This window comes from Clarias gariepinus, chromosome 1 (genome assembly GCF_024256425.1).
Source record: "Clarias gariepinus isolate MV-2021 ecotype Netherlands chromosome 1, CGAR_prim_01v2, whole genome shotgun sequence".
Lineage (NCBI taxonomy): Eukaryota > Metazoa > Chordata > Actinopteri > Siluriformes > Clariidae > Clarias > Clarias gariepinus.
In genome coordinates this window covers 18,026,637-18,052,464 of record NC_071100.1, presented here as the reverse complement: position 1 = coordinate 18,052,464, position 25,828 = coordinate 18,026,637, and the positions used below count along the sequence as shown (strand labels likewise).

Genomic DNA, 25,828 nt, shown 5'->3' with positions numbered 1-25,828 from the left:
CACAAGACAGTGTTTATTGTTTAGTGTATATTTAAAGCACATAAACACAATAAAACAATAATGATTTAGGCTAACATATCATACATCTTTGTAGTCTTTTTGCAAACACGCGCGGGTGCGTTACAATAATAATAATAATAATAACAATAATAATACTAAATGGAGAAAGCGCAGTCAAAGAAGTACCATCATTGAAGTAGAGAAGAAAATGAAGAATAAATACATATCAGTATTTACAGTTTGAGCTCGACACGTTTATGAGCTCTGTCGCTTGCTGTCAATGGGCGCCTAAGAGAGAACACATTTTTAGCTTGAGTAGACACACAATACTTCAGACTGATACACGACTGCCCCCTACAGGTAATGAAGGGCATTTTCACAGCTTGCTGCGGCAAGTCGCGGGATCCCTTTTCTCGAAACGTGCGTTTTTAATGGCGACATCTGTACATCCTCAGAAAAACAGAGACAAAAGGAGAGAGAGCACCTTGAGCTCCAACACAGCGAAAGCAACAAAAATTATTTTGTAAAAAGTTAAGTAAATAAGTAATGAAGCCAACACACAACAATTCACAGTGCCTACGGGTTAAACTCAAACATAATTTGAGTCATGGAATACGCCTGTGTCGTAAGAGGAGAAAAACTCCATAGATGTAAAGACTTTATCATTCAGGTCATCAGCTGACATTAGTTTATTGCCACATGTTATTGTCTACTTGACTTGACACGATGTTGCTGAGCCGAGACCTGAGCAACTGGAGCAACTCCAGATCATAACACTGACACCAGAGACCTGTACAGTGGACACTACGCATGATGGGTGCTTCGCTTCATGTGCTTCCCTTCTTACCCTGACACGTCTGTGTCTCTGGGCCAATGAGTTGTCTTTTATATGCAGTATAATTATAGTGAAAAGAATTAGAAAACAAATATTTTATTGATAATAAATAAATCACCCTAATTTAAATTTATTTAGAAGAAAATAAATCATTCATTAGGAAATAATTATTTTCAACAGAAACATGTGACACCTTTTCATGTGTGTGTGTGTGTGTGTGTGTGTGTGTGTGTGAATGAGAGAGAGATATCAATGTGTACATTTAGCATTTTAGACATGGAATATTCTTTATCAATCTGTAAAAACAATGTCCATAATTCAGACGTACTGTACCTCAGTTTCATTCAAATGTAACCATGACTGAAGGAGAGCCGTGGTATGCATGAAATATTTGCTTCTCTCATGAGATACAAATATCCCCTGTTGAGAACTTGATACTTGAGTCTCTACAATACTAAAGTTATATACTGTATATATAAAATAAAAGAGGGGTTGGTAAAGTGACTAAATCCAGGTAAAAACACACATCCATGGCCATTTTCATTTCCCTTTGAATTAAAGCTGAATTCTTGACTTCACTCACATCGCAAATGTTTCATTTCAAATTCAATGCAGTGGTTGGACAAGGGCCATGATAAAACTTTACAATCACTTGCATTTATATTTTACATTTAAAAAAGGGCAAAATTCTATTTAAAGACATCACAAGGCATTAAGCCAAATAAATCAAAGCTTTATTTAAAAAATGTTTATTATTATAATGAAATAAATCAACCAATTAATTAATTAAAACACATCTTTCATTTAAAAGTCAACTTATTTCAGTGGATGTTTCATTCAACTAAATATTATATTTATATGCTGCTGAAATGTCACTCAATATCAGTTCACAGTGTCCTAATTTAGTGGTTTCCAACCCTGGTCCTGGAGGATCCCCTTCCCTGCACATTTTAGTGATTTTATTTCCTCTTTAAGCTGCCAGCTCACCTGATTGGGGTTTTCATGAGCTGTAAGCCATAATCATCTCAATTATCATAATAATCATCTCAATTATCATCATAATCATCTCAATTATGACAAATCACGGCTTGAATTATCTTGCTTTGCATGTAATGAGTCTATCTTATATATTAGTTTTACCTTTTTAGTTGCATTACTTTTGCACGATATAAAATTTTTTCGAGTTTCACCTGAATAAAAATATGATTATTTTAATACGCGTGCCATGGATCCACTGATCTCCAATTTTAAGAATGTGTTGCACCAAAATTGCATCAGTTTGATTATTTTTGGCCACTGAGAAGCGATTTCCTAGTTTGAGACGTTTAGTCAATACAATCCCTGGGGCCTCATGTATAAAACTTTGCGTAGATTTCATCCTTAAAGTGTGCGTATGCACATAAGGCAGAATTTGCGTACGCACAAAAGTTTTCAGATTTATTAAAACCGCACGTACGCCAGAACCTGCGCAAGGTTCACTTTATAAATCACAATTATCTGAATATTATGCGCAGGTGCACTTGCTTATAGCTTACCCCAATCTCCTCCCGAAATAACCATATTTGGAGGTTAAGACAGCCTATTTTGAATATGTATGATCTCCCTGCATATTAATACGACCGATAATTGTCATTGATCTGTTTGGCTAAAAATGGAAGAACAGAAACGAAAAGCAAAAAAAAGAAACTTCACCGACTGCGAGATGGAGGTACTGCTGTCTGAGGTGGAGGGCCGAAAAAAAGGTTTATTTGGTGGGCTCTCTGCGGGCATTTCAAATAAAAGAAAGATGGTAGAATGAGAGCTAGTAACAGAAGCAGTCAATGCTGTTACATCGGTGCCTCGCACAGTCCAAGAGACCAAAAAAAAAAATGGTCAGACTTAAAAGTTGTGGTAAAAAAAAGAATATGTGCACACAGGCGCAGTGTCGTAACAACTGGTGGTGGTCAAGGAATCACTGACCTCTCAGCCTTTGACGCAAGGGTGGGCGCGATTATAGGGGAAACAGGATTGAGTGTTCCTCCAGAATACCAAAGTGATACGGATGTGATTTGCGGTGACGATGCTAAGTAATTGATTTATCTACACATTATATAAGTTTTCGTCTGTTTAAAATTCTGCTTTTTTATTGTGGATAATTTAAATCAACCAATTCAAATTCCGCAGAAGTGGAAAGTCCTAAAATATCCAAGTGACAAATCTAGCAATAGATGCAGCTGTATTTAAGATATACGTTTATTAAAATAGTCGATTTTCCTGTTTATTCATATGCAAAAAATGTAACTTAAAAAGACAAAAGCAAGTCATCAAGTTTCACACATTTACAGATATGAAATACAACCTTTAATTAAAAGTTTTTTTTTAATGATTAAAGGAAAAGTTAATCCTGGAATGCCTTCAAGCCCGGTGAGTGGTCCAAGTGGGGTAGACAAGGGATGTTGGCTTAGATCCTACGTGCCACCGCCTCCACCACCATCCTGTGTGCCACCACCGGCATCTTGTGTGCCTCCACCAACGTCCAATGTGCCGCCATCATCAAATGCCCAAGCAACCCCATCCTGTGTGCAATCCAGTGCATCATCATCATTATCATCATCATCATCATCATCATCATCCTTTGTGCCACCACCGAGCGCTGGTAACTCAAGGCGTGTACTGACGGAAGAAGTCATGCAGACCCAACGTCACATGGTTCATGCTGTTAATGCGGTGTGTTCCAAACTGAAAAAAATAAAAACTATTTTGTCAGAAATAAGTGGTTCACTTAAAGAACTTGTGAAAAAATAAAAAGTTTGAATTCACTTGCCTTTTTACATTGCATTTATTACATTAATACGCCGCTGTATTGCCATAGCATTATGCACTGCATTAGGAGGGCTAGGGTCGAGTTCATTATCTTCAGGATGGGCATTCGATGGAACAGGTATACCTTTCTTTTGAGCAATGTTGTGCAACACTGCGCAAGCCACCACAATGCGGCAAACCTTTGTAGGGCTGTACAATACTGTGCCACCAGACGTATCCAAGCACCTCCAGCGTCCTTTTAGCAGACCAATAGTGCGTTCAACCACTGAACGCGTCCGGCAATGCTTCTTGTTATAACGCCGTTCTTGTTCGGTTTGGGGTCTAGTTAGTGGAGTTAGCAGCCACGTTCTAAGGGGATAACCACTGTCTCCTGAGAGATAAAACATTAACAATTTTTTTTAAAGGAAATGCACAAAACTATGTATGTAAATACATTGGGACAATTAATATAACATTTCAAGTGCTAGGCAGAGGTAACAATTATAAACAATATTATAAAAATACTTTAAAGAAAATACATGCTTGTAAAATAGCCTCCAGATAGCTTTTAGTTTTTTCCAGGGCAATATTGATTCAAAATAACATTTCACTTAATTTTTAAATGCTATAAATCATGTTTTGTTTCCTGAAAATTTGCATTGATTGATGTAAAATTTTGCATTAAAAATATTAAAATAAGTGTGGCTTTGTTCATCATTGGAGATTATAATTATACCTAAAAGAAAAAACATTTTAAAAGGTATGCTTTAAACACATTTGCATCATTACTCAATTACAATTACATGCGCATTCTTGCCGACTTACCAAGAAGCCATCCATCACCCACAGCTCCTGTTTGCAGTCTGTTCCCTACACTGCTGTTGGACAAAATGTAGGAATCATGAGTTGACCCAGGCCATCTCGCAACTACATTTGTCAGAGACATATGCGCATCACATATGATCTGCACGTTCAAAGAATGAAAATGTTTTCGGTTAACGAAAGCAAATTCATTCTCAGATGGTGCCTTTATTGCAACATGAGTGCAGTCAATAGCACCGATTACATTGGGAAAACCGTCTCTTTCTGCAAATTGCATTTCGATGTTGGCCTGTTCAGCTTGCGTGTAAGGAAAACGGATGTATCGGGGTGCCATCCCCACTATGGCATCCCATACATATGGCATGACACGGCTCAGGGATGACTGTGACATACCCGATCGGTCTGCCAACTCTCGCTGGAAAGTACCAGTGGACAAGTGGCCTAATGTGGTCTATACTTGTACTTGAACACACAGCGCGTGGTTTCTTCGCGAGGGTCTTTCCAATACTGGCCGTAATTAAGAACACAATTCCAAGAGGAGGGCTCTTGGGAATTGAAATCGGCTCATGAGCCAATCATCATCATGAGCAAGGAAATCTTCACGGTCTCTGAAAACACGCTCCCTCCGTAGAGCGTCATTAGCAAGGTCTTCTAACAGTGCTAGAGCATCCATTATGATGATTTGTTATATACGCACATACCTTTTTATAGCTCATTCATTGGGCGTACGCAACGTTTATACATCAGGCCCCTGGTGACTAAAAGTTGTCGGAGTGACGAAATTTTAGTCCTATTTTTAGAAGTACGTGTAATAGCAATATATTGTATTTCTTCCTTTTTAAAATCTACTTCTATAGGGGGAGAAAAGGTGATTGGATTCAGGATAATGTGTCAGTCTCTCTACCACCACATGTTTAATGCTCTTCCCTAGTGGTGATGTTAATGCAGTGGGTCTATACCTTGTTGGGTCTGATGCATCCTTGCCTGGTTTTATTATTGGTGTTATTGTGGCCTGTTTCCATTTTTTAAATATAGTGCCTGTGTCCCATATTGAAGTGTTTCTAACATTCTGTAGCGAACACCATCTCTTCCTGATGTTGTCCAGGTGTTGTAGCTCCTGACGCCTTCTGTTGTCTGTTTCTTTGTTATTCCTGGGTGTTGTGCGGTTGTGTTCCTCATGCTTTGTCTGACTGTTATGGCGATGTTTTCTGATCTGTGTATCTTTGCACATGTGTTGGGTAGTAGTTCTGCTTTTTCTATGTCACTCACTGCTGTTTAATTATTTGGTTGCAGTATCGGGATTTCATAGCTACTTTTTATTCCACTCATTTTATTATTTATATCGTGTTCCATATATCTGATAGTTGTGTTTCTCTGTCTATTATATTATCATATTTTCTCCAATATGTACGTTTGATTACATCAGACCATTGTCTGAGCTCTTTTATATTGTATTAGTTTCAAGCTGTTTTTAGCTGCTTAAATGCCTTGATTCTGTTCTTTATAGCGTCTGTACAGCTTTGGTTCCACCAGGGGGCACATTTCCTCTTCCTACTGCCCTTATTTTTGGGGATTGTGTCTTGTGCTGTCTGATTTATGATTTTGACAAATTTGTCATTTACTTTTTCTATATCTGATGTTTTATTTATTAATGGCTCTCTGCGTCTTAGCGCAGTTATTTCTTTAAACTTCGCCCAGTCTGATTTCTCTAGTATTCTGTTCTCTCTTTTTCTGATGCAGCCACATCTTAATGTGTTTTTATAGGATAGTGGTTTTTGATTCAATACATCCCATATGCTGATGCTCTATTTCCTTATAGACCAGAGTGATATCTATTGCACTTCCTGTGTTTTGTGTGCTGTTATACCCAGTGCCATTTCCATAGTTTATGCAGATTAGATCTTTATCAGTGATGTATTCCTCTACCTCCTTTCCAGTAGTGTCTGTAACCCTGCTTCCCCACAGCGTGTTATGTGCATTAAAGTCCCGCACCAGACTGTTTCCCCTTGTGTATTTCCCCCTATTGACTCCAATATACCACTATTTAACTTTTTACAGGGATTATAAAAACTGATGATTGTTAGGCTGAATGTTTCTGTCCATATTTTAACTGTTATTGATCCGTATTCTTTTCTGTTATTGATCACTTTATATCTGACACCTGTTTCTATAAATATGGCTCCTCCTCCACCGTTCCCTTCCTCTCTGTCATTTCTTACTCCGGTGTTTCCCTGTAGATTAAAATCCTATTGTGGTTTTAGTCATGTTTTCTGTACACATATTATATTAGATTTATCTGGTGATTTCTCAACAAATGCTTTAAGTTCTTGTCCATTAGCTACGAGACTTCTTGCCTTCCACTGCAGTATTATTACTTTATCATTGTGTTATCTTTAATTGTAGTACAGTTTACTTGTGGTCCTACTCTCGTTTTCGCAATATCTTTTTTTTATTAGTCTGTTTTCCTGGTTACTGCGTCTGTGTATGTTAGTCCTTGCATGGTTTGAATCTCTGCTGCTCTCTTGCTTACTTCACTTCCTCCACAGGTGGCGCTATGTTCACCTCCACAGTTACAACATTTAAGTTTGGCTCCTGCCTCACATTTACTACACTCATGTTCCCCGGCACATCTACCACACCTTTGTTTGTCCCTACATACCGCCGCTACATGTCCATATTTTTGTCATTTAAAGCAGGACGAATGTACTGTATGGTTTAACATCATAGCTCATGTAGCCCATAAACATTTGAGTTGACAGTCTATTTCCTATATCATTACAGATAGGCTATCACATCCGTTTTACTTCTTTAATTTTGGTCTCCGTCAAGTTTTGTTTAATATCATTAACTGATAGAGCTGTAGAGATTTCTGAGATCACTCCTCGCTGCACCCTCTTGTGTAAGTGTGATGACTACTTTACTTTCTTCTTTCTGTTGGTTTCTGTCTGTTTGCTCACGTTCACTGTCTGTTTCTTCAGTATGTGATAATTCTCCTTGTTGTTTGCACTTTTTCACTTTCCTGTTTGTTTGTACTATTTTCCATTTCTCCCATCTCATTTCCTGAATCACAGTCCGGTTACCACCAATCACCTGTAGCCGTCCTTGTTAACTCTCATAAACAGCTCCCTGGAGATGAGGTGTCGTCTGAGCGGGTGTTAAATAGGAGACAGAGGTGATTAGAGATTGTGAACAGGTGTAGAGAGAGCGGTGACTGAGGCGGTGAAAAGCAATAAGTGAGGAGGATTCTGGAGCAGGAGTGCGCAGGTGATCATGGGGGATTGCTAGACGAGGACGTGGCCTGGCGTGTCGTGATGATACGAGTTAAAAGTTATATCCAGTCAGTTACTCCTAGCATTATCGTGAATCTTTTATCTTATTGTTCATCTTTTTCTTGTTTCCTTGCTGACACTCAGTGCTCCTGAAGACGAAGAGTCGGGAAAACAGGAGAGTGAAATCATTAGTAGAAAAGATCTACATTTACAGAACAGTAACGTGATTAATATTATCACTGTGTCAGTTTTCCACATTGTGATCTACATTTACTTTATTAGTAGTGATTATTAAAATGTCTCAGTCCACCTCTGACAGCTTCATCATTTACATCTGAGCAGATGTTATTAATTTTTATTATTATTATTACTTTTAATGCAAAATATACCAGAAATAAACTTTCAGTTTGTTTGTTTTTTCCTCTGAGTAAATTTACGTTTAATATTTACTCTCTAAAAGGTCACATGTTACACTTGTCTTTAAACGAGTTTGTGTACTGTATGTCCTAGAGGTGTCCAAAGTCTGTCTGTTATTGTTGAGGCTGAAATAAACTTAGTTCCCTTTCAAAAGCTACACTCGATGCTGCGCGAAAGCGCTATGGGAAACGATTCCTCGTGACCGGTTGTGAAGCACGTGTGTGTCAAACACGCCAAATATTTTGGCATCTATAACCTCAGGCAGGTGACGTCAACCGATGAGGTGCACCTGGAGGTTATAAATAGGCATGAACCGGAAACACCCTCAGATCATTTTCTCTTCAGGATCCATGTTGTGTGTGTGCGTGTGTGCAAGCATTTTAACAGAAAGCGAAAATAGAAATGTCTTACTACTCACCAGAAAGATGGCCGAGTTAGACACGACTCCGTCCCTCCGTGTAGAAGAATATCTCGCTGAGAGCGATCTTCGCGTTTCTGTCTGAGTGTTTGGGGGAGGAGCACGCTATCTCGGGCTTCAGGGAGCAGGTAAGTATTGCGATTTTCTCCCTATTAAAGTCCCGCGCGCTCGGGTTCGCCGTCTTAAAGTGAAACCGCGACCCGCAGCGCATTTCTGGCGTGCAATCTGGCCGAGGTGCGCGAGACAGGATTTTCCTTTTCTCTCGCTCTCTCGCCGGATTATGAGTCTTTTACCTTCCACTTCTCCAGCGCGCTTCGGCGCTTCTGGTGAAGGGGGGAAGAACTTTCTCTCTCGCTCCCGCGAAGATGGAAACTATCACTCCAGAGCGCTCCTCTAGTGATGAGCCGGTGTGTTAGTTTGTGTTAGAGGTGGTAACGCACGGTCCGACGCGTAAACCTCGATTCGCGGTAAAAATAAAAATAAATAAATTAAATAAATCCCCCAAACGCTCACGGTCAGCCGACAGGTGTCTGTCGGGTGGCCGGAGGAGGAGGGGCCTCAGTGATGGCCCCTCCCCTCCTGGCGACCTCTATGATTTAACTCTTTCATGGGATAAGCCATATTTATCCTGTGTTTTGTGCTATTGACATTTGGTTTGTTCCAATGTCATGGATGAAAGCGCGGTCCTTTTATGATGATGTCCCAGATTAGAGAGACGCTCACGGGCTATCTCTCTCCTGGGAGCTCATCCTCTTGGGAAAAATCCACACTCCCTACCAAGCGTGTAGACTAACATCTTCGTTGGTGGGAGAAGATTTTTCAGGCAGCGGGTCAGCCTGGTGCAGCCCTGCACACGATGGCTTTGCAGGCAGACCAGACTGACCTACTGAGAGCTGCACCTTTTAGAGAGGCTGGCAGCGGGGAACCTACTGCCAGCTATGTCTCTTTAGGTACGAAGCTATGAACAGGACCAGCATCCTTAGGAGGCCGTGGTTCAATCTCCGCCACCATTGGTGTTTCGGAGAGCAGCGGTCTCCAGTGATACACCCATCTAGCCGAGGTGTTAAAGTTCGTGCACCTTTAGAGAGGCTGGCAGCGGGGAACCTACGGCCAGCTATGTCTCCTTAAGCACGAAGCACTGTGGAAAACCAGTATCCTCAGGACAAAGTGTTAGTTGCTCGGGTTCCTCCTGCCATGTTTCAGGAAATCGAACACCTAACAGCCACCACCATCACCACCCCTCCTTCGGCGTCAATACGTCGCCCTAGCTCACCTCACTTCTTAGGGTGGAGCCCTAACGCCATAAAGTGTTCTCCTTCCTACATGAGGTATGAGGTTGAGTGTCATGTGGAATCCGAGCGCAACGCGGGCACAGCTGTCTCCTGCGCGCGCCGAACTCATTAAAGCATACTCTAAAGGAGTATAAGCTAGGCGAGGTGGTAACGTCACTGCTCCCAGAGTGGTTTCAGTGGTGGCTCAGTGCCGGGGGATTTCATCCAAGGGCCAATCCCCAGAGGCAACAAGGGTTACGTGCCGGGAGCTTCGTACCCTTTCTATGTGGTTCAGACCCTCGTCCTTGACTCTGGGTCCCACTCTAGGTCCGTGCTGTCGTCGCGAGTTGCTAACGGCAGACGTTTTTCCCTTAGGGGCCAGAGCGCGACCTTAGATGGCCGCCCAGCCCAAGGGAGCTGGAGAGGTCATCTTCTCGTGTGGCACATTAATTGCCCCGAAACGATGACTCTATTTCTGGCCCTGAAATACTCCCTCCAGCAACTGAGAGGCAACAAGGGTTACGCGCCGAGAGCTTCGTATCCTCTTCATGGAGCTAGCGCCTTGGCATTAACATGTCATCGTAGCTCACCTCGTTTTCTTTAGGATCGAGTCTCAACGCCACGGAAAGCGTTCTCTTTCCTACACAAAGCATACATTAAGTGTCATGTAAGATCCGACCGCAATGCGGGCACAGCTGTCTCCTGCGCGCGTTGAGTCCATTCTGAACACTCTAAAGGAGTTCAAGCTAAGCAGGAAGTAACTTTCACCGCTTCTGTGGTGGCTAAGTGCCTGGGGATTTCACCCAAGGGCCAATCCCCAGAGGTAATAAGGGTTACGCGCCGGGAGCTTCGTACCCTTTTTATGTGGTTCAGACCCTCGTCCTTGACCCTGGGTCCCACTCTAGGTCCGTTCTGTCGTCGCAAGTTGCTAACGGCAGACATTTTTCCCTTAGGGGGCAGAGTGCGGCCTTAGATGGCCGCCCAGCCCAAGGGATCTGGAGAGGTCATCTGCTCGTGTGGCACATCAATTGCCCTGAAACCATGACTCTATTTCTGGCCCTGAAATACTCCCTCCAGCAGTCAGGAGGTTAACATGTCCTAGCGTGGAAAACTACACTAGGACATGGCAAAACATGCAGACCCAGTCCACTGCCGAACTGCTTCAGTGCTGGAGCTTCTGCAAGAAAATTGACCTCAGGCTTTTGCCCTAGTGCACTCAGAACATACGTAGCCGCTCCTCGCCTACGTCCTGACTGATGGGGCTGGTGGAAAGCACCCCTTAGTTGCAGGCTTATTCACGGGCCTCATCAGCCTTCTTATTGTGATTAGGCTTTGCCATTGGCTAGCTAGAGCTATTCTGCATCCTCACCCAACTATCCTCTGCAGTTGTCTTTGAAGCTTCTGTCCTCCGCCGTTAGCTCCGGAGCAGTAAAGACTTCATTAACTGCGTCCAGCTCATGCTCTTCAATTTACAGCGCACCTCGGCATTAAGCCAGGGCTGTAAATCAGAGCAGATTTCATATGTCTTGGGGCCGCAGCCGAAGGGCAGTCGCCATTAGACGAGTTGGGTTAAAGATGCTAGCGCTCCAGCCTAGGAGTACAGGAGAAATTCTGTCCCTCGGGACCTTTTACATTCCAGCCCAACTATCTTCCACAGTCGAAGCCTTCTGTCCTCCGCCGTTAGCTCCGGAGCAGTTAAGACTTCAGTCGCTGTGTCCAGCTCATGCTCTTCAATTTACAGCGCACCTCTGCATTAAGCCAGGGCCGTAAATTAGAGCAGGGTTTCATACTGTTTGGGGGCGTGGCCGAAGGGCAGCCGCCATTAGACGAGTTGGGTTGGAGATGCTAGTGCCCTAGCCTAGGAGGACAGGACAAATTCTGTCCTTCAGGATCTTTTACATTCCAGGACATAAAAGTAGACCCAGTCCACTGCCAAACTGTTACAGTGCTGGAAGTTTCTGCAAAAATAAAAAAAAAAGCCGTTCTGCATTCTTACCCAACTATCTCCCACAGTCGAAGCCTTCGGTCCTCCGCCGTTAGCTCCGGAGCAGTAAGTCTTCATTCGCTGTGTCCAGCTCATGCTCTTCAATTTACAGCGCACCTCTGCATTAAGCCGGGGCCGTAAATTAGAGCAGGGTCTCGTATGTCGTGGGAGTCATTAGACGAGTTGGGTTAAAGATTCTAGTGCTCTAGCCTATGAGGCGCGTGGCATACTTCGCCTCTAGTGATTAGGGCCGTTTGACCAGGAAGCTTTCCTTATCTATTGCTCCGGCAAGAGCGGCTTCCAAAGATGGCATGCAGCAGGTTGCCTTTCCGCAGGACATCTGTCAGGCTTCATGGTTGGATGCCAGGCTCACTGGGCCTTGAGTCAGAATCCCAGAATGATGTCTAAGACTCCTTGGGGGTACTGTGCGCACACGACACAACTCTGGGGGTCCAGACACTTGCAGTGCGGCGTAGTGGGTATTCTCGTTCCCATAGCGCTTTCGCGCAGCATCGAGTGTAGCTTTTGAAAGGGAACGTCTCGGGTTACTTTGCTGTAACCCTGTTCCCTGAAAAAGCGGGAACGAGATGCTGCGCTACAATGCCGCACTGCATGCGTGACTGGACATCCTTCAGACAAAATTGACCTGAGGGTGTTTCCGGTTCATGCCTATTTATAACCTCCAGGTGCACCTCATCGGTTGACGTCACCTGCCTGAGGTTATAGATGCCAAAATATTTGCCGTGTTTGACACACACGTGCTTCACAACCGGTCACGAGGAATCGTTTCGCATAGCGCTTTCGCGCAGCATCTCGTTCCCGCTTTTTCAGGGAACAGGGTTACAGCAAAGTAACCCGAGATGATCTGCATTCTGACAAGATTGATTTTCTCTTTCTTTAAGAACGTAAAAAGACTATGTAAATACTCGCCTCGCCTTATTTATCCCTTAAAAACACGTCCAAAGAACAGCAGAGCTCAGCATTGACGTAGTGGAGGGTCTTTTATTATGAGGTCACAATAGGAGGGAAATCTGATCAGCTTGAACTTGCATGTCATCATTTTATTATTAATATCCACTATAAAAGAGAGAGACGTGTATAAAAGAACAGAATGTGTCATGTTTGTACAGCAGGACTGAAGGTGATGGACATCTGAGCGCTGATTAAAGAGAAAGACATTCATTTATGTAAATAGACTCATTTACTCACTTAGAGGAAACCACACAGTCTGGAGGAACAGAATAATGACATCATGCAAAAATATTATTATGGTGTTATTTCCAATTTTTATTTAATAATTTTGAATGTTTTATCTTTCTCACAAAAAATTATAAATAATAAGATACAGACCCTATAATTATTTAGCTGAAACCACAGATAACACAGAGACGTTAATAAGATGTTTTATTCTGTGGAGGTGATTAGTGTAAAGTGTATTTAACATCCTGAACTTTGTTTCATTTCTAACAGAAAAACCTAAACCTGATCTCACATCAGACCCTAACGGAGAAACACCGACAGGAAACCCAGTGACTCTGACCTGTACACTGAAGCCGCAGTCTGTTGGATGGAAGTTTTACTGGATCACACCCACACAGAGCAACGAGACTGAGACTAAAACACACTCCTACACCATCACACCAGTTAGTGTCTCTGATGAAGGTCAGTACAGGTGCAGAGCTGGAAGAGGAGACCCAGTCTACTACACACACTACAGTGATGCACTCTGGGTAAATGTTACAGGTGAGTAAGAGACTGCAAAGCACAAATCATGCTAACAGTACAGTTTTTTTTTTTTTAATACACCAAAACTAATATTTACACAGCTACACACAAAGAGAGAAGGAGAGTTTTTCAGCTTCAGTGTGTTAAATCTCGACCAGCCTGAATGTGAATGAATGTAAACAAAAGTGAACATTTTTTTTAATGATGGTGCAGAATGTGAAGGTCTGGGAGTGTGTGTTTGTGTCTGTGTCTGTGTGTGTGTTTTCCCCTGTCAGTGTATTGCTCTGTGTTCTGTCCCTCACACTCGCACTAATCACAGATGCCAAAGTTTACTCTCAGCATGTGAGTTGATCCACTGCCTCATACTGCATCAATACCAGACTGTGATGAGTTCAGCAATCACACAGTGTATAAGTAACAGATAGCCAGGATTATAAACCTGCAGAAGAGAACACCTCTGCTCTGTCCTTATCATAACACAGCCTGGACATTTCCAAATGTTAAAGGAAAAGTTACATGTTTATAAACTCTATATCAGCAGAATTCATCACAGTCGAGAGCCAGTGATCATATAGTGTAGTGTAGTTAGTTAAGACCACATCTTATTTACATTTCCCTAAAACTGTATTAGGACAGACATTAAACATTATGGACAGGGGGACACACTGTCCCACAGTGGAGTCCCTCACCACCATCACCCTCAGCTCTGATACCAACACGGTCAGTTTCAAACAGGTGCCTGGACATCAGTCTTGTTGTGACACTGATGACGTCTCTAACAGTCATTTACATCCAGTGTTTTAGTCTCGTCCATCAGTATCTGTTCTGCAAACATAAACTTAAATTCATTATAAAACATAAAGGTCAAATCAGTCATTTTAAAACACAGAGGTAAAAATACTTTTAGGTCAGTCAATAATATTCCTGCTTTTACCTTAAAACAAGGAATTATAAAATTTATAAATAAATAATGATTACACAACATTGATTAAATAAATACTACAAAACATTAAATCAGATCAGATCATGGGTGGATAAATACACTTACTCATCATTTATAAATCTAGAGGGCTGCTTTAATGAAGGTATTAGTCAGATTGTTTGTAAATTTTAAATACTCTAAGGAGCATATGACTGTCCACTGAAACAACAGCCACAGCAATCATCATCATTTAAACAGAGGCTCATGTGTAGCTGTAACGGGTTCGACCCTATGTGCACAGGCGGCACCATGAAGCACGGACACGAGGCGAGGTCTTAATGAGAAAAGGATCATTTATTAAGGAAGAATAGGGAAAGAAAGGGTTAAAGGAGGGAGGACCGAAAGAAAAGGAAGAAATGGAGTGAAAGGTGCACGTGCAGCTGGCGAAAGTTGGCGGTGGGCGGAGTGGCAGAGCGGAGCACGCGGAAGCAGCACTCCTGCATGCTCCCTCAACAGTTCTTTTTCCGCTGTCGATCGCCGGCCTGGGCCCTCCCAGCTCTCTCCGGGCGCAGCCTCAGGCGGGAGTACTTGCTAACATCCGTCGGCTTGGCGGCTTTCCCGGCTGAGATTTGGGACCTTAACGCAGTCCTCCTCGCTGCCTTTTCCTCTTTGGCGGTGGGGACGCCAAGGCGGGCTCGGTGCGGGAGTGAAGGTGCTGCAGGAGCTAGCGCAGTTCTTTCCTGTGCTATCCTCAGCGCGGAGATCAAAGGGCGGAATTCCAGTCTCCTTTTTAAAGTCCCTGGGGCGCGCCATATCGCCCCACTCGCTTGCCTCTCTCTCATACTCCACTGTACGTCTCTTTAAGTTCTTGGTAATATCTTTAAAGAAACTGCTTGTTTTAACCTTAAACATGGCTAACATTTTTTATGTTTTAGCCTGACATGATGATTTATGATCTGAAAGTGGCTTTTTTTTTTTTCACTTTTAATAATCACCTGTAAATAGCCATAAGAAGTGCTGGAAAAGCATCGAGTGTAAGATCGGCCGCGATCACTTGACTGCAGCTCAATTAGAAGATCAGGTCGATCTGCACCAAGCTCTTTAACTTTTTTCTTTCTTTGTCTGATCGCCTTGCGAAGGGGTGTTTTATCAAAGAAGTTACAGAATTTTATCTTAGATTTATCTGGCTTCCATCGATCACTATTCAATACGTTAACTAACAATCTGCTGACCGTTAATAGGATTCATTGAGAATGGTCCAATCACATGAACCCAAATATTTAAAAACAATATTGATTTGCTAAGAACAAAAGTGGGAGGGTCTGGGGCACACAGTGCTGCGGCCTAAGGATGGTTTGAAGAGATCCAATTAGAGCTCAGCCTTAAATCACATGCTTTTTAAAAATTTACCTGCCTACATAGACACTCGTTTGTTCGGCGCCCCGTGTACACGAACACAAATGAACATAATACAGTTTAGATTTTTTATTTTTTTTGTAAATAAGTTATATTAAGAAATACAGCGGAATATTATGACTAAATAACTTTAATTTATTATTAAAATAAATTATTATTATGTTAAATAATTACATGTTAAAGTAGCTTTCTTCTCTGTCTAACTTTAAGGGGGCGGCGCTCCAGCGCCCCCTATTGGCCGGCAGCCACTGGTCATTAGATAAGCCATGCACATGCACTGTAGGCTACTGATACCATGAACTGTTGGTTCAAAATGATTTTCAAAAGATTTTAAGGTTTATTTAAAATAATTTTGTAAATAATTTTGTAATATTAAATATTTACTAACAAATAGTGTTATCTATATTTTAATCAAGATATCTGTTCAACATTTTTATCTGTTCTTATTAACAATGAAAGTAGAGACATTTGATATTTAATAGTGTTGCATACTAGGGTTGTAACTAACAATTATTTTGATCAATTCATTTATCTATTTTTGAGATGATTAATTGATTAATCAGATTACATATAGTCCAATTACTTATTAGTTATTGTTATGTGATCAGCTTTAAAATTTATTTTTAGATTGTTTTGTGCATGTAGTAACTAAAGGAAAATAATATTAAATAAATACTTAAAAATGTCTTTTAATAAGCTTTCTTGATGATGCAAACTCTAAAACCAAGGAAAAGCAAAGCTGCAGCAATAAAATATAAATAATAATTAAAGCTTAAAGATGGCGGATGACAAATATGTTAGTTAGGTTTATGCCTTTTATGTTATAACATAAAAAGGCGTGTTTGTGTTGCTGTGAAAACAGTAGACAGTACAACAGGGAGAGAGAGAGAGAGAGAGAGAGAGATAAGAGAGAAAAAACGCACATGTAGAGCTCAAAAGTCAGCACCAAGGTGTGTGTGTGTGTGTGTGTGTTGCTTTGAGCTGAGTGGAGTGTACAAAACCGTGAGATAGCGAATACACATGCAGAGCAAAAGCCAGCAGTAGTGTGTGTGTGAGAATTTTACTTAAAAAGCTTGATTGAGGAGAACTGGAAATAAAAACCCAACACACAGCCAGTCAGGGCGTCTGCAAGCCGAAGGAGCAGATAGCGATGTCCTTCGAGTGTGTTATGCCGCTCACAACAGTGCGCAAGTGAGCAGTTCAAAAAGATTAGACTTGTTGCGGTTTGTAGGAAACGTGTGATAGTACACAGGTCAGATACCTCAAGATGACATAGACAGATGCCAATCAGAGCACACGTTAAAAAAAAAAATTGTTCTGCTGTTGCGGATATTTAGAACAAAAGAAACACAGACACATTTGCCATGGATGCTTGTGGTTTTAGGTCTAAAAGTCCCTGGCAGTTCTAGTGTTAATTATTGTGCATGTTGTAGATCTCACTTGAATGTCTTAAATGGCCAAAACCAAAACATCAGCTCTATTCTAAAGTTCCAGATATCAGGCACCATTAATCGCTTTTGTTATGCCAGTTTTGACTCGAAAACAAACTAGTCAGAAGTTACATTTTAAGCTTAAGTAAAATGTTATCTATTAGTGTATTACCGTGGTTTTCAAAGTGTGGGGTGCGCCCCACTAGTGGGGGATACAGACATGACAAGTGAACGGGAGGGAATTAGTGGAAAATAATAGGAAAGTACCTATTCTAATTCATGCTTTTCTTTATTGACAATAAAGATCAGGCACTCGAAACTAAACAATCACACGCAAAGAAATGGATCATTAATACAAGTAAATTAAAATAACATCAGAGAAAAAGTGAAACCATAGTGCAACAATAACGGTTTAACGTCGGCATGTTAATTGCAGAGGAACAATATATAAGGAAACATTCGGTATTATATATGTCATTTCATTTATTCTAATGTGTATGCTGATGTTTATGTATTTTTGTTAAAAATTAATATTATATCAGGCAGTACTAGTCTGACATTTCTAGTTTGCTTTTTGATCCTTCAGGCGCAAAACCGGGTCAGTAGCGTACTGTATGTAGTGAGCATAATAACGTCAATGGATACATTTGTTACATTTGTTATGGGGGACTGAGGAGGAGCTTCTTCCTGCAGCTCTCAATCAGTACACCCCACAGTACTGATCCATTTTGCACATCCACACACGTTTCTTGAACTCACTCTGGACATTCCGGACAATCATTGACACCAGTGGCCACTGCACACCTGCACATTCGTGGACATTAGTTACTTACTCTAACATAAGTCACTTTAAATATGTCACTTTCAAGCATATTTGCATAGAGAGAGGAGAACCAGTCTTTCACACACTCAGGCACTGTGTGTCACTGATGAGAAAATACATTAACAATACTGTGTGTGTGTGTGTGTGTGTGTGTGTGTGTGTGTGTGTGTGTAGGATGAGGACACATCAGATAAATGAACACAGAAAAGATGATTTTGTTATTAGTAGTAGTAGTTTCAGACTTTAAAGGATTAACACTATTTATCTATCATTGATTAATTGCCTAATCCATGTTTTGTCCATAGTCATTTCAGGTAAATCTCCTCCAGTGTCTCTGAATATCCTTCCCAGCAGAACTCAACACTTTACTGCTGACTCTCTTTCACTGAGCTGTGAGGACCAGAGATACTCTACTGGATGGACAGTGAGAGGAAACACACTCAATAAGACAGAGTTCAATTGTTCATCAGTTTCAGAATCTATATGTCACATCAGCTCCCTCTCTACATCACACACTGGAGTTTACTGGTGTCAGTCTGAATCTGGAGGACGCAGTAATTCACTCAACATCACAGTGCACAGTGAGTCTTTTTATCAGTTCTCATCAGTAGTAGTTTAATAGAAACCAGGCCATTTGAAAGTCATAATATAATATGTATAATAAGGAAATGAAATATCTTACTTGCAGTATCACAGGGGTTATGGCATAGCAATCGATCTGTTGTGTGTGGATATAATAATGTTAATTTCCACTAGGTGTGTTTACATGGACACTAATATTCCACTGGTAATGGGAATAATAGCCCAGTTGGAATAAAACTACATCACGTAAACATCTCAATAAGAAAAGTCTGATCTGATCTGTCTGGATCCAAAAATCTTTCTAACAGGAATAAACATATTCTTTCTGGACATTTTTGCCCCACATGGGATAACATTAGGTCATGTGATGGTTTTGTTTCCATTTCCAAACGGTAAACTATAAGAACAACTCTGGTAAGAATTTACTTACTGTGGTAAGTAAATAGCACTGATTGACTCATTATTTTATGCATAATAATGCATCTCACCAATGTTGGAATCTCTAATCAGAATGACATCATTTGGATTGAAGAAGTATTGTGCATGTAAACGTAGCTATTGCTCATAAATGTTAACTTATTTATATATATATATATATATATATATATATATATATATATATAAAAGGTAACACATGACTAATATGGAGCTAAATCTGTTGGTCCATCTCTTTCTAAAGAGCTAAAAAACTGTAGGTTTGTTTGCTGTATCAGCAAGCTAGTTCATTAACAAGCATGTTAGCATTCTTATAAGAGATTAAAGCTGTTGTATAGGACGAAGTTATATTTTCTTGTGACTGTAAAATTGAACATTTCTTTAAACAGGAGTCTGGACCAGGTCCTACATATATGAATATGTCACATCTCACAATGAGAACACGAGACATTTACTAGCAGGATGAGCATACAGTAGACAGCACTGTAAACATTTACTAACTAGCATGCTAATACAGATAGACTCTAGGTCTTTAGTCTTCAAAGTAGCTACCACTATCCTGATATAATACTTAATGAAATTGGGCTTAATGAATATATACAATTCACAATAAATTATATAAACTTAGCAAAAAAAGAAACGTCCTCTGACTTTCAACTGTTTTTACTTTCAGTAAACTTAATGTGTAAATATTTGTATGAACACTAAAAGAGTCAACACCATAAGACATAAACTAAAAATGTTTCACAATGTGTCCCTGAATGAAGGGAGGCTCAAAATCAAAAGTACCATTCAGTATCTGGTGTGGCCACCAGCTGCTTGAAGTACTGCAGTGCATCTCCTCCTCATGGACTGGACCAGATTTGTCAGTTCTTGCTGTGAGATGTTACCCCACTCTTCCACCAAGGCACCTGCAAGTTCCTGGACATTTCTGGGGGGATTGGCCCTAGCCCTCATTCTGCGATCCAACAGGTCCCAGACGTGCTCAATGGGATTGAGATCCGGGCTCTTCGCTGGCCATGGCAGAACACTGACATTGCTGTCATGCAGAAACTCATGCACAGAATGAGCAGTATGGCTGGTGGCATTGTCCTGCTAGAGGATCATGTCCCGATGAGCATGCATAAAGAGTACCACATGAGGGAGGAGGATGTCTTCCCTGTACCGCAAGGCATTGAGATTGCCTGCAATGACAACAAGCTAAGTCCGATGGTGATGTGATATACCGCCCCCAGACCATGACGGACACCCCACCTCCAAATCGATCCCGCTCCAGGGTACAGGCCTTGGTGTAACGTCTATTCCTTCGATGATAAACATGAATCCGTCCATCACCCCTGGTGAGACAAAACCGTGACTCCTCAGTGAAGAGCACTTTTTGCCACTCCTGTCTGGTCCAGTGAAGGTGGGTTTTTGCCCATAGGCAGCGTTGTTGCTTACATTTACATTTAGGCATTTGGCAGACGCTCTTATCCAGAGCGACTTACATTTTTATCTCATTATACATCTGAGCAGTTGAGGGTTAAGGGCCTTGCTCAAGGGCCCAACAGTGGCAACTTGGTGGTTGTGGGGTTTGAACCTGGGATTTTCCGAACCGTAGTCCAATGCCTTAACCACTGAGCTACCCCTGGCCCCAGTGGTTGCTGGTGATGTCTGATAAGGACCTGCCTTACAACAGGCCTACAAGCCCTCAGTCCAGCCTCTCTCAGCCTATTGCGGACAGTCTGAGCACTGATGGAGGGATTGTGTGTTCCTGGTGTGACTCGGGCAGTTGTTGTGGCCATCCTGTACCTGTCACGCAGGTGTGATATTCGGATGTACCGATCCTGTGCAGGTGTTGTTACACGTGGTCTTCCACTGCGAGGATGATCAGCTGTCCTTTCTGGCTCCCTGTAGCGCTGTCTTAGGCGTCTCACAGTGCGTACATGGCAATTTATTGCCCTAGCCTTATCAGCAGTCCTCTTGCCTCCCTGCAGCATGCCTAATGCACGTTCACGCAGATGAGCAGGGACCCTGGACATCTTTCTTTGGGTGTTTTTCACAGTCGGTAGACAAGTCTCTTTAGTGTCCTGCGTTTTTAGAACTGTGACCTTAAATGCCTACTTTCTGTAAGCTGTTAAGGTCTTAACGACCATTCCACAGGTATATGTTAATTAATTGATTATGGTTAATTGAACATGCATGGAAAACATTGTTTAAACCCTTTACAATGAAGATCTGTAAAGTTATTTGGATTTTTACAACATTATTGTTGAAATACACAGTCCTGAAAAAGGGACGTTTCTTTTTTTGCTGAGTATATATATATATATATATATATATGGGTCAATGACGTGACGCCCCCTTTTTCTGTCCGGGTTAATTTTATTTTGCAGAAAAAACTAAAAAATACATTAAAATTTCTCATCTACTTGTTACACCTTCTTTACCTACTAAACCACTCTAACTTCTCCAAATTTTTAAGTTTTTCATCATTTTTCTGCTATCCGAAGTGCCAAAACACCATATGTGGGGCGACCGTCCGGCCTTAACTTTAGTTAGGACAACTGGTTTAAAAACACTTTAAATCAACTTAAATATATCCCTTTTCCTAGTTGGCATAATTTTAAACATGTTTTACATCCATTGACAAAACTATAAAGCATTTGCTCATATATTTCTATCATGATATACAAACGAATGTTGTTCGAATTATGTTGATTCTATCCATATCATCCGGGGCGACCATCAACAAACCACAATTTTGGGATCTTTATTTTAAAAAACATCTCAAGGATGGGATACTGCATTAGCCAGACACAAGTGAAGACCCCCTGGAAACAACTGTATAGTAAATCAGTCTCTCTCATATAGTAGGAAAAAGCTGTTTTTTAACTGCTGTAATGTCGTAGTCACTTTTGGTCATCATGTGGGGCGACCACCCCAAAACTGTGAATTATAATTTTTTTCCACAAATCTATATTTTGATAATAAATTTGATAGTGCTTTGTCACTAGAAGAAGCTAGTTTGGTTTCTGAGGCTAACTGTTAGCCTGTTATACTTAAGTAAACTTGAAAACATCATATGGGGCGACCGAGTATCATGTGGGGCGACCACTGCTAAATGTTTTAAATGATATATATATATATGTCCTATATTTGTAGTTTTCATATTCTATACATCAATTATATACATAGAGTTAATTGTTTAAGTATAATTATTTGTATATTTTATCTTTTTTTTCCTAAATTCAGCCATTTTCCATTCCTTTTATATGGATAAACATTTATTTTAACTGGATAATGAAGGAGACTCTGATATTATAGAATAAACTTGTGAAATAATGGTTTTCATAAAATGAAAGGGCACTAAAGTTTATCTTTCTTCATCAGTTTATCTACTTACTGATATGAGTTCAACTAGTCTTAATGATACATAAAAATGTGAATTCTGAGATATATTACGGTCGCCCCAGATTACTTTTTTAAGGCTATGTATTATAAAATAAGTGTAAAAACATTAAAATGTCTTTTTTTTTTTACTTTTCTTTATAAAGGCATGTGTACACTACATTCCAAATGTTTAGAAAATGGCCAAACATATCCATATTTTTGGTATTTTAAAATTGGCCTATTAAAAGGTCTTACCTGTCAATTATATATATATATATATATATATATATATATATATATATATATATATATATATATATATATATATATATATATATATATATTTTTTTTTTTTTTTTTTTTTTTTTTTTAACACTTGAATCTTTTGGATTTGAAACTGAGTCAAGGACAGTCCACCACACTTGGTGTTCTTAAACAAAATTGAGTAACTTATAGTATAATTGTTTTTCTCTCTTTCTTTACTAAAGAATGCAAAAAAATACAAAGAAATAATATAAACTGTTGTGAACATGTGTCTCTAACCTTTCTTCTAAGAGCAGCTCTGCAGAGTTTGTATATTAGCAACTTATACTGTTCTCTGTTCTTAAGTTGTCAGGAGAATCAAATACCAATACTTACATATTCCAACATTGTGTCCATCTGCAAGGCAGCATTAGCACCAGTTATTTAAAAAGGCAGTAACAGGATTCAATTACTAACAGCTAGACATTAATGTGGCTAGGCTAACAGACTAACAACAACTTAACTTCTGCAAAACACTTATTTGTGGGAACCAGCTGACTTTCCCACTTTACCTGTGACACCTTGTGTCTAAATCACGCACATACACTTAATTATTAATTACAGCACATTGTTGTGAAGACAAACTTTCTGTCTGGCGTTTCCTCTCAGGACTGTACTACAACAGAGCTCGCTAGAGTTATAAACTCTTTTGTGGCGAATTTCAGTGTTTTGGTAACTGGAGTATAAATATTTTATAATCAAATCACATCAAAAAGCGAAAAGAAACAATACATACAATATTATGTTAATCTATAGTGTTACTGTATAATTAGGTAAAATATATAATATGTAAAGGTATTAAATGTATAATATGTAAATATATAATATGTTTCCTTTGTTAAAGACGGTTCCCTCCCTTCAAGTGAATCCAGCATTATTACAATCTGTGAATAGACATCTATATAGTTTATAGTGTGTGCATTTTTTGTGTAAGATTAATGACTAGATCATGAATTTTTGATTTGCTTGAGCTCTAATGGAAATATTTTACCACTACACCACCTTGCTGCTGAAAGAGCAAGTTTTCTTTTGTAGTGGTTAGCAAGGTGGCCTCACACCACTGGGGTAGCGAGTCTGAGTGTGGCCTAACATTGAGTCTGTGTTTGTGGAGTTTGCATGTCCTCACCTTGCTTGGTAATCTACTTTCCACAATCCAAAGATAGGCAGGCTAGGCTAATTGGCATTCCCAAATTGGCCAAAGTGTGTATGTGGGTGTGTCCTGTGACGGATTGGCATCCAGGGTCTACCCCACCTTATGCCAAAGTCAAATCTATAAACTTTGTCTCATCTTTAGTGTATATTTTACATGGGAATATGTATATAACATACATATTTTAAAGAAATGAGTACAGATAAACTTCTGCACATGCAAACGTATGTATATAAGAGTTTCTTTCTCTTTCCCACAGATGGTGATGTGATCCTTAAGAGTCCTGTCCATCCTGTCACTGAGGGAAATCCTCTGACTTTACGCTGTTCATATCGCAACACAAAGATCTCAGACTCTGGTGCTGATTTCTATAAAGATGGATCAGTTCTACAGAAGCAGACTACAGGAGAGATGACCATCAGTAGTGTCTCAATGTCAGATGAAGGTTTCTACCACTGTAAACACCCAAAGAGGGGAGAGTCACCTAAAAGCTGGGTTTCAGTCAGGGGTGAAGATAAATTCATTTAATAATTTTAATAAGACTTTTGCCATGTAGGAGTCAGTTCTCCATTCGTAATGCATTTAAAATATTGAGACTTATGGTTTCTTTATACCTAAGGAACTCAGTTGATATTCACAAGAAATTTGCTACTTTTTGAAATTCATATTGTAGAATCTCCTTAAAGCTGCTTGAAATTACTTTTAAACCATTCCTGTGTTGAATAATAAGTAGCCAGGTGTGATTGTGGCAAAGAAAAACTCTCTGAGATGACAAAAGGAAGAAATCTTAAGAGGAACCAGACTCAACAGGAAACCCATCCTTACTTGTGCGAGACCTGACAGATATAACAGGGATTGATTTGCAGTCATACTGTGTGCTATAAGGTTGGGAGTTCAAGACGAGGTGGTATCAAAATGTTTTAAAGCTAATCTTGTAACACACCAACAGATGGCAGCACAAAGCTGCATGCACAGTCACAGGGAGCTCCGACCTTCATGAGGAAGTGTGCCAATAGTTATTGTCCTGTGTACAGCGGTAGCTGTGCAACTGTTGTTATTCTGACCATGTGATTTGCCATTTCTGCTACTTCATCACAAACAGCAAGTAAAAAAGTCTGCCACAAAGACTTGACATGAGTCAGCAAGTTTATGGCGATTCTGCCGGTGTTCTCGTTCTAGGTGTTTTTAATGGGATGCGCGCCTCAAGAGCAGAACATTACTGGATCAATCTATAACATTGCTGCTATTGTCGGTGCATCATACAGAATAGTCCAGGCAATTCTCACATGTGATTTAAACATGCACCGTATTGCTGGCAAGTTTGTTCCCAGGCTGCTGAGACTTGCAAATTGTGTTACTCGCAATCCAAGGTTTCACTGTAAGAATTTATAAGCCAGCTAGGACAGAAACTATACTGTGCTCTTTGCTACAACAGCTAAGCTTGCTGATTCTATTGATTGTTGGCTAGTTTCAATTAGCTCTTTGCTTACTTAATTCTTAGCAGCTTCATTTATTGGTACAGATAATAAATCTGTGCGGCATTTTGTGATGATCCCTAAGTAATTAGTTGCGCCGTAAAGAATAATGGTGTTTATGCTTTTAAACATGTATAATTTAAGGCGGATGTAGCTTAAAGACACTGTAGAGAGGAAATATATATATGTGGGAAATATATATATATATATGTATCTTTAATGGCGGTTTTATTTATGCAGCTATTGAATTCGGAGATGCGAATATAAAACTAACTTTACCGCGGACACAAACCGGTGTTATTTGCTAAAATGCCCCCTGCCACGGATTGCTCCCCCTATATAATCTTTATCAAATATTATATTAGGACATACATTCAAAGATTTATTATTATCAAATA

At 40.2% G+C, this 25,828-nt stretch overlaps 1 protein-coding gene across 1 annotated transcript in view; it reads left to right on the top strand.

Annotated features, from left to right (window-relative positions):
• The window catches only part of LOC128520536 (Fc receptor-like protein 5), a 252,734-nt gene that overhangs the window by 224,941 nt on the left and 1,965 nt on the right, over positions 1–25,828 (top strand). Inside the window, exons 12-14 of the mRNA XM_053494818.1 lie at positions 13,268–13,540; positions 18,428–18,694; positions 24,215–24,468. Of these exons, the coding sequence (XP_053350793.1) occupies positions 13,268–13,540; positions 18,428–18,694; positions 24,215–24,468 (794 nt within the window). The remainder of the gene's footprint in view (positions 1–13,267; positions 13,541–18,427; positions 18,695–24,214; positions 24,469–25,828) is intronic.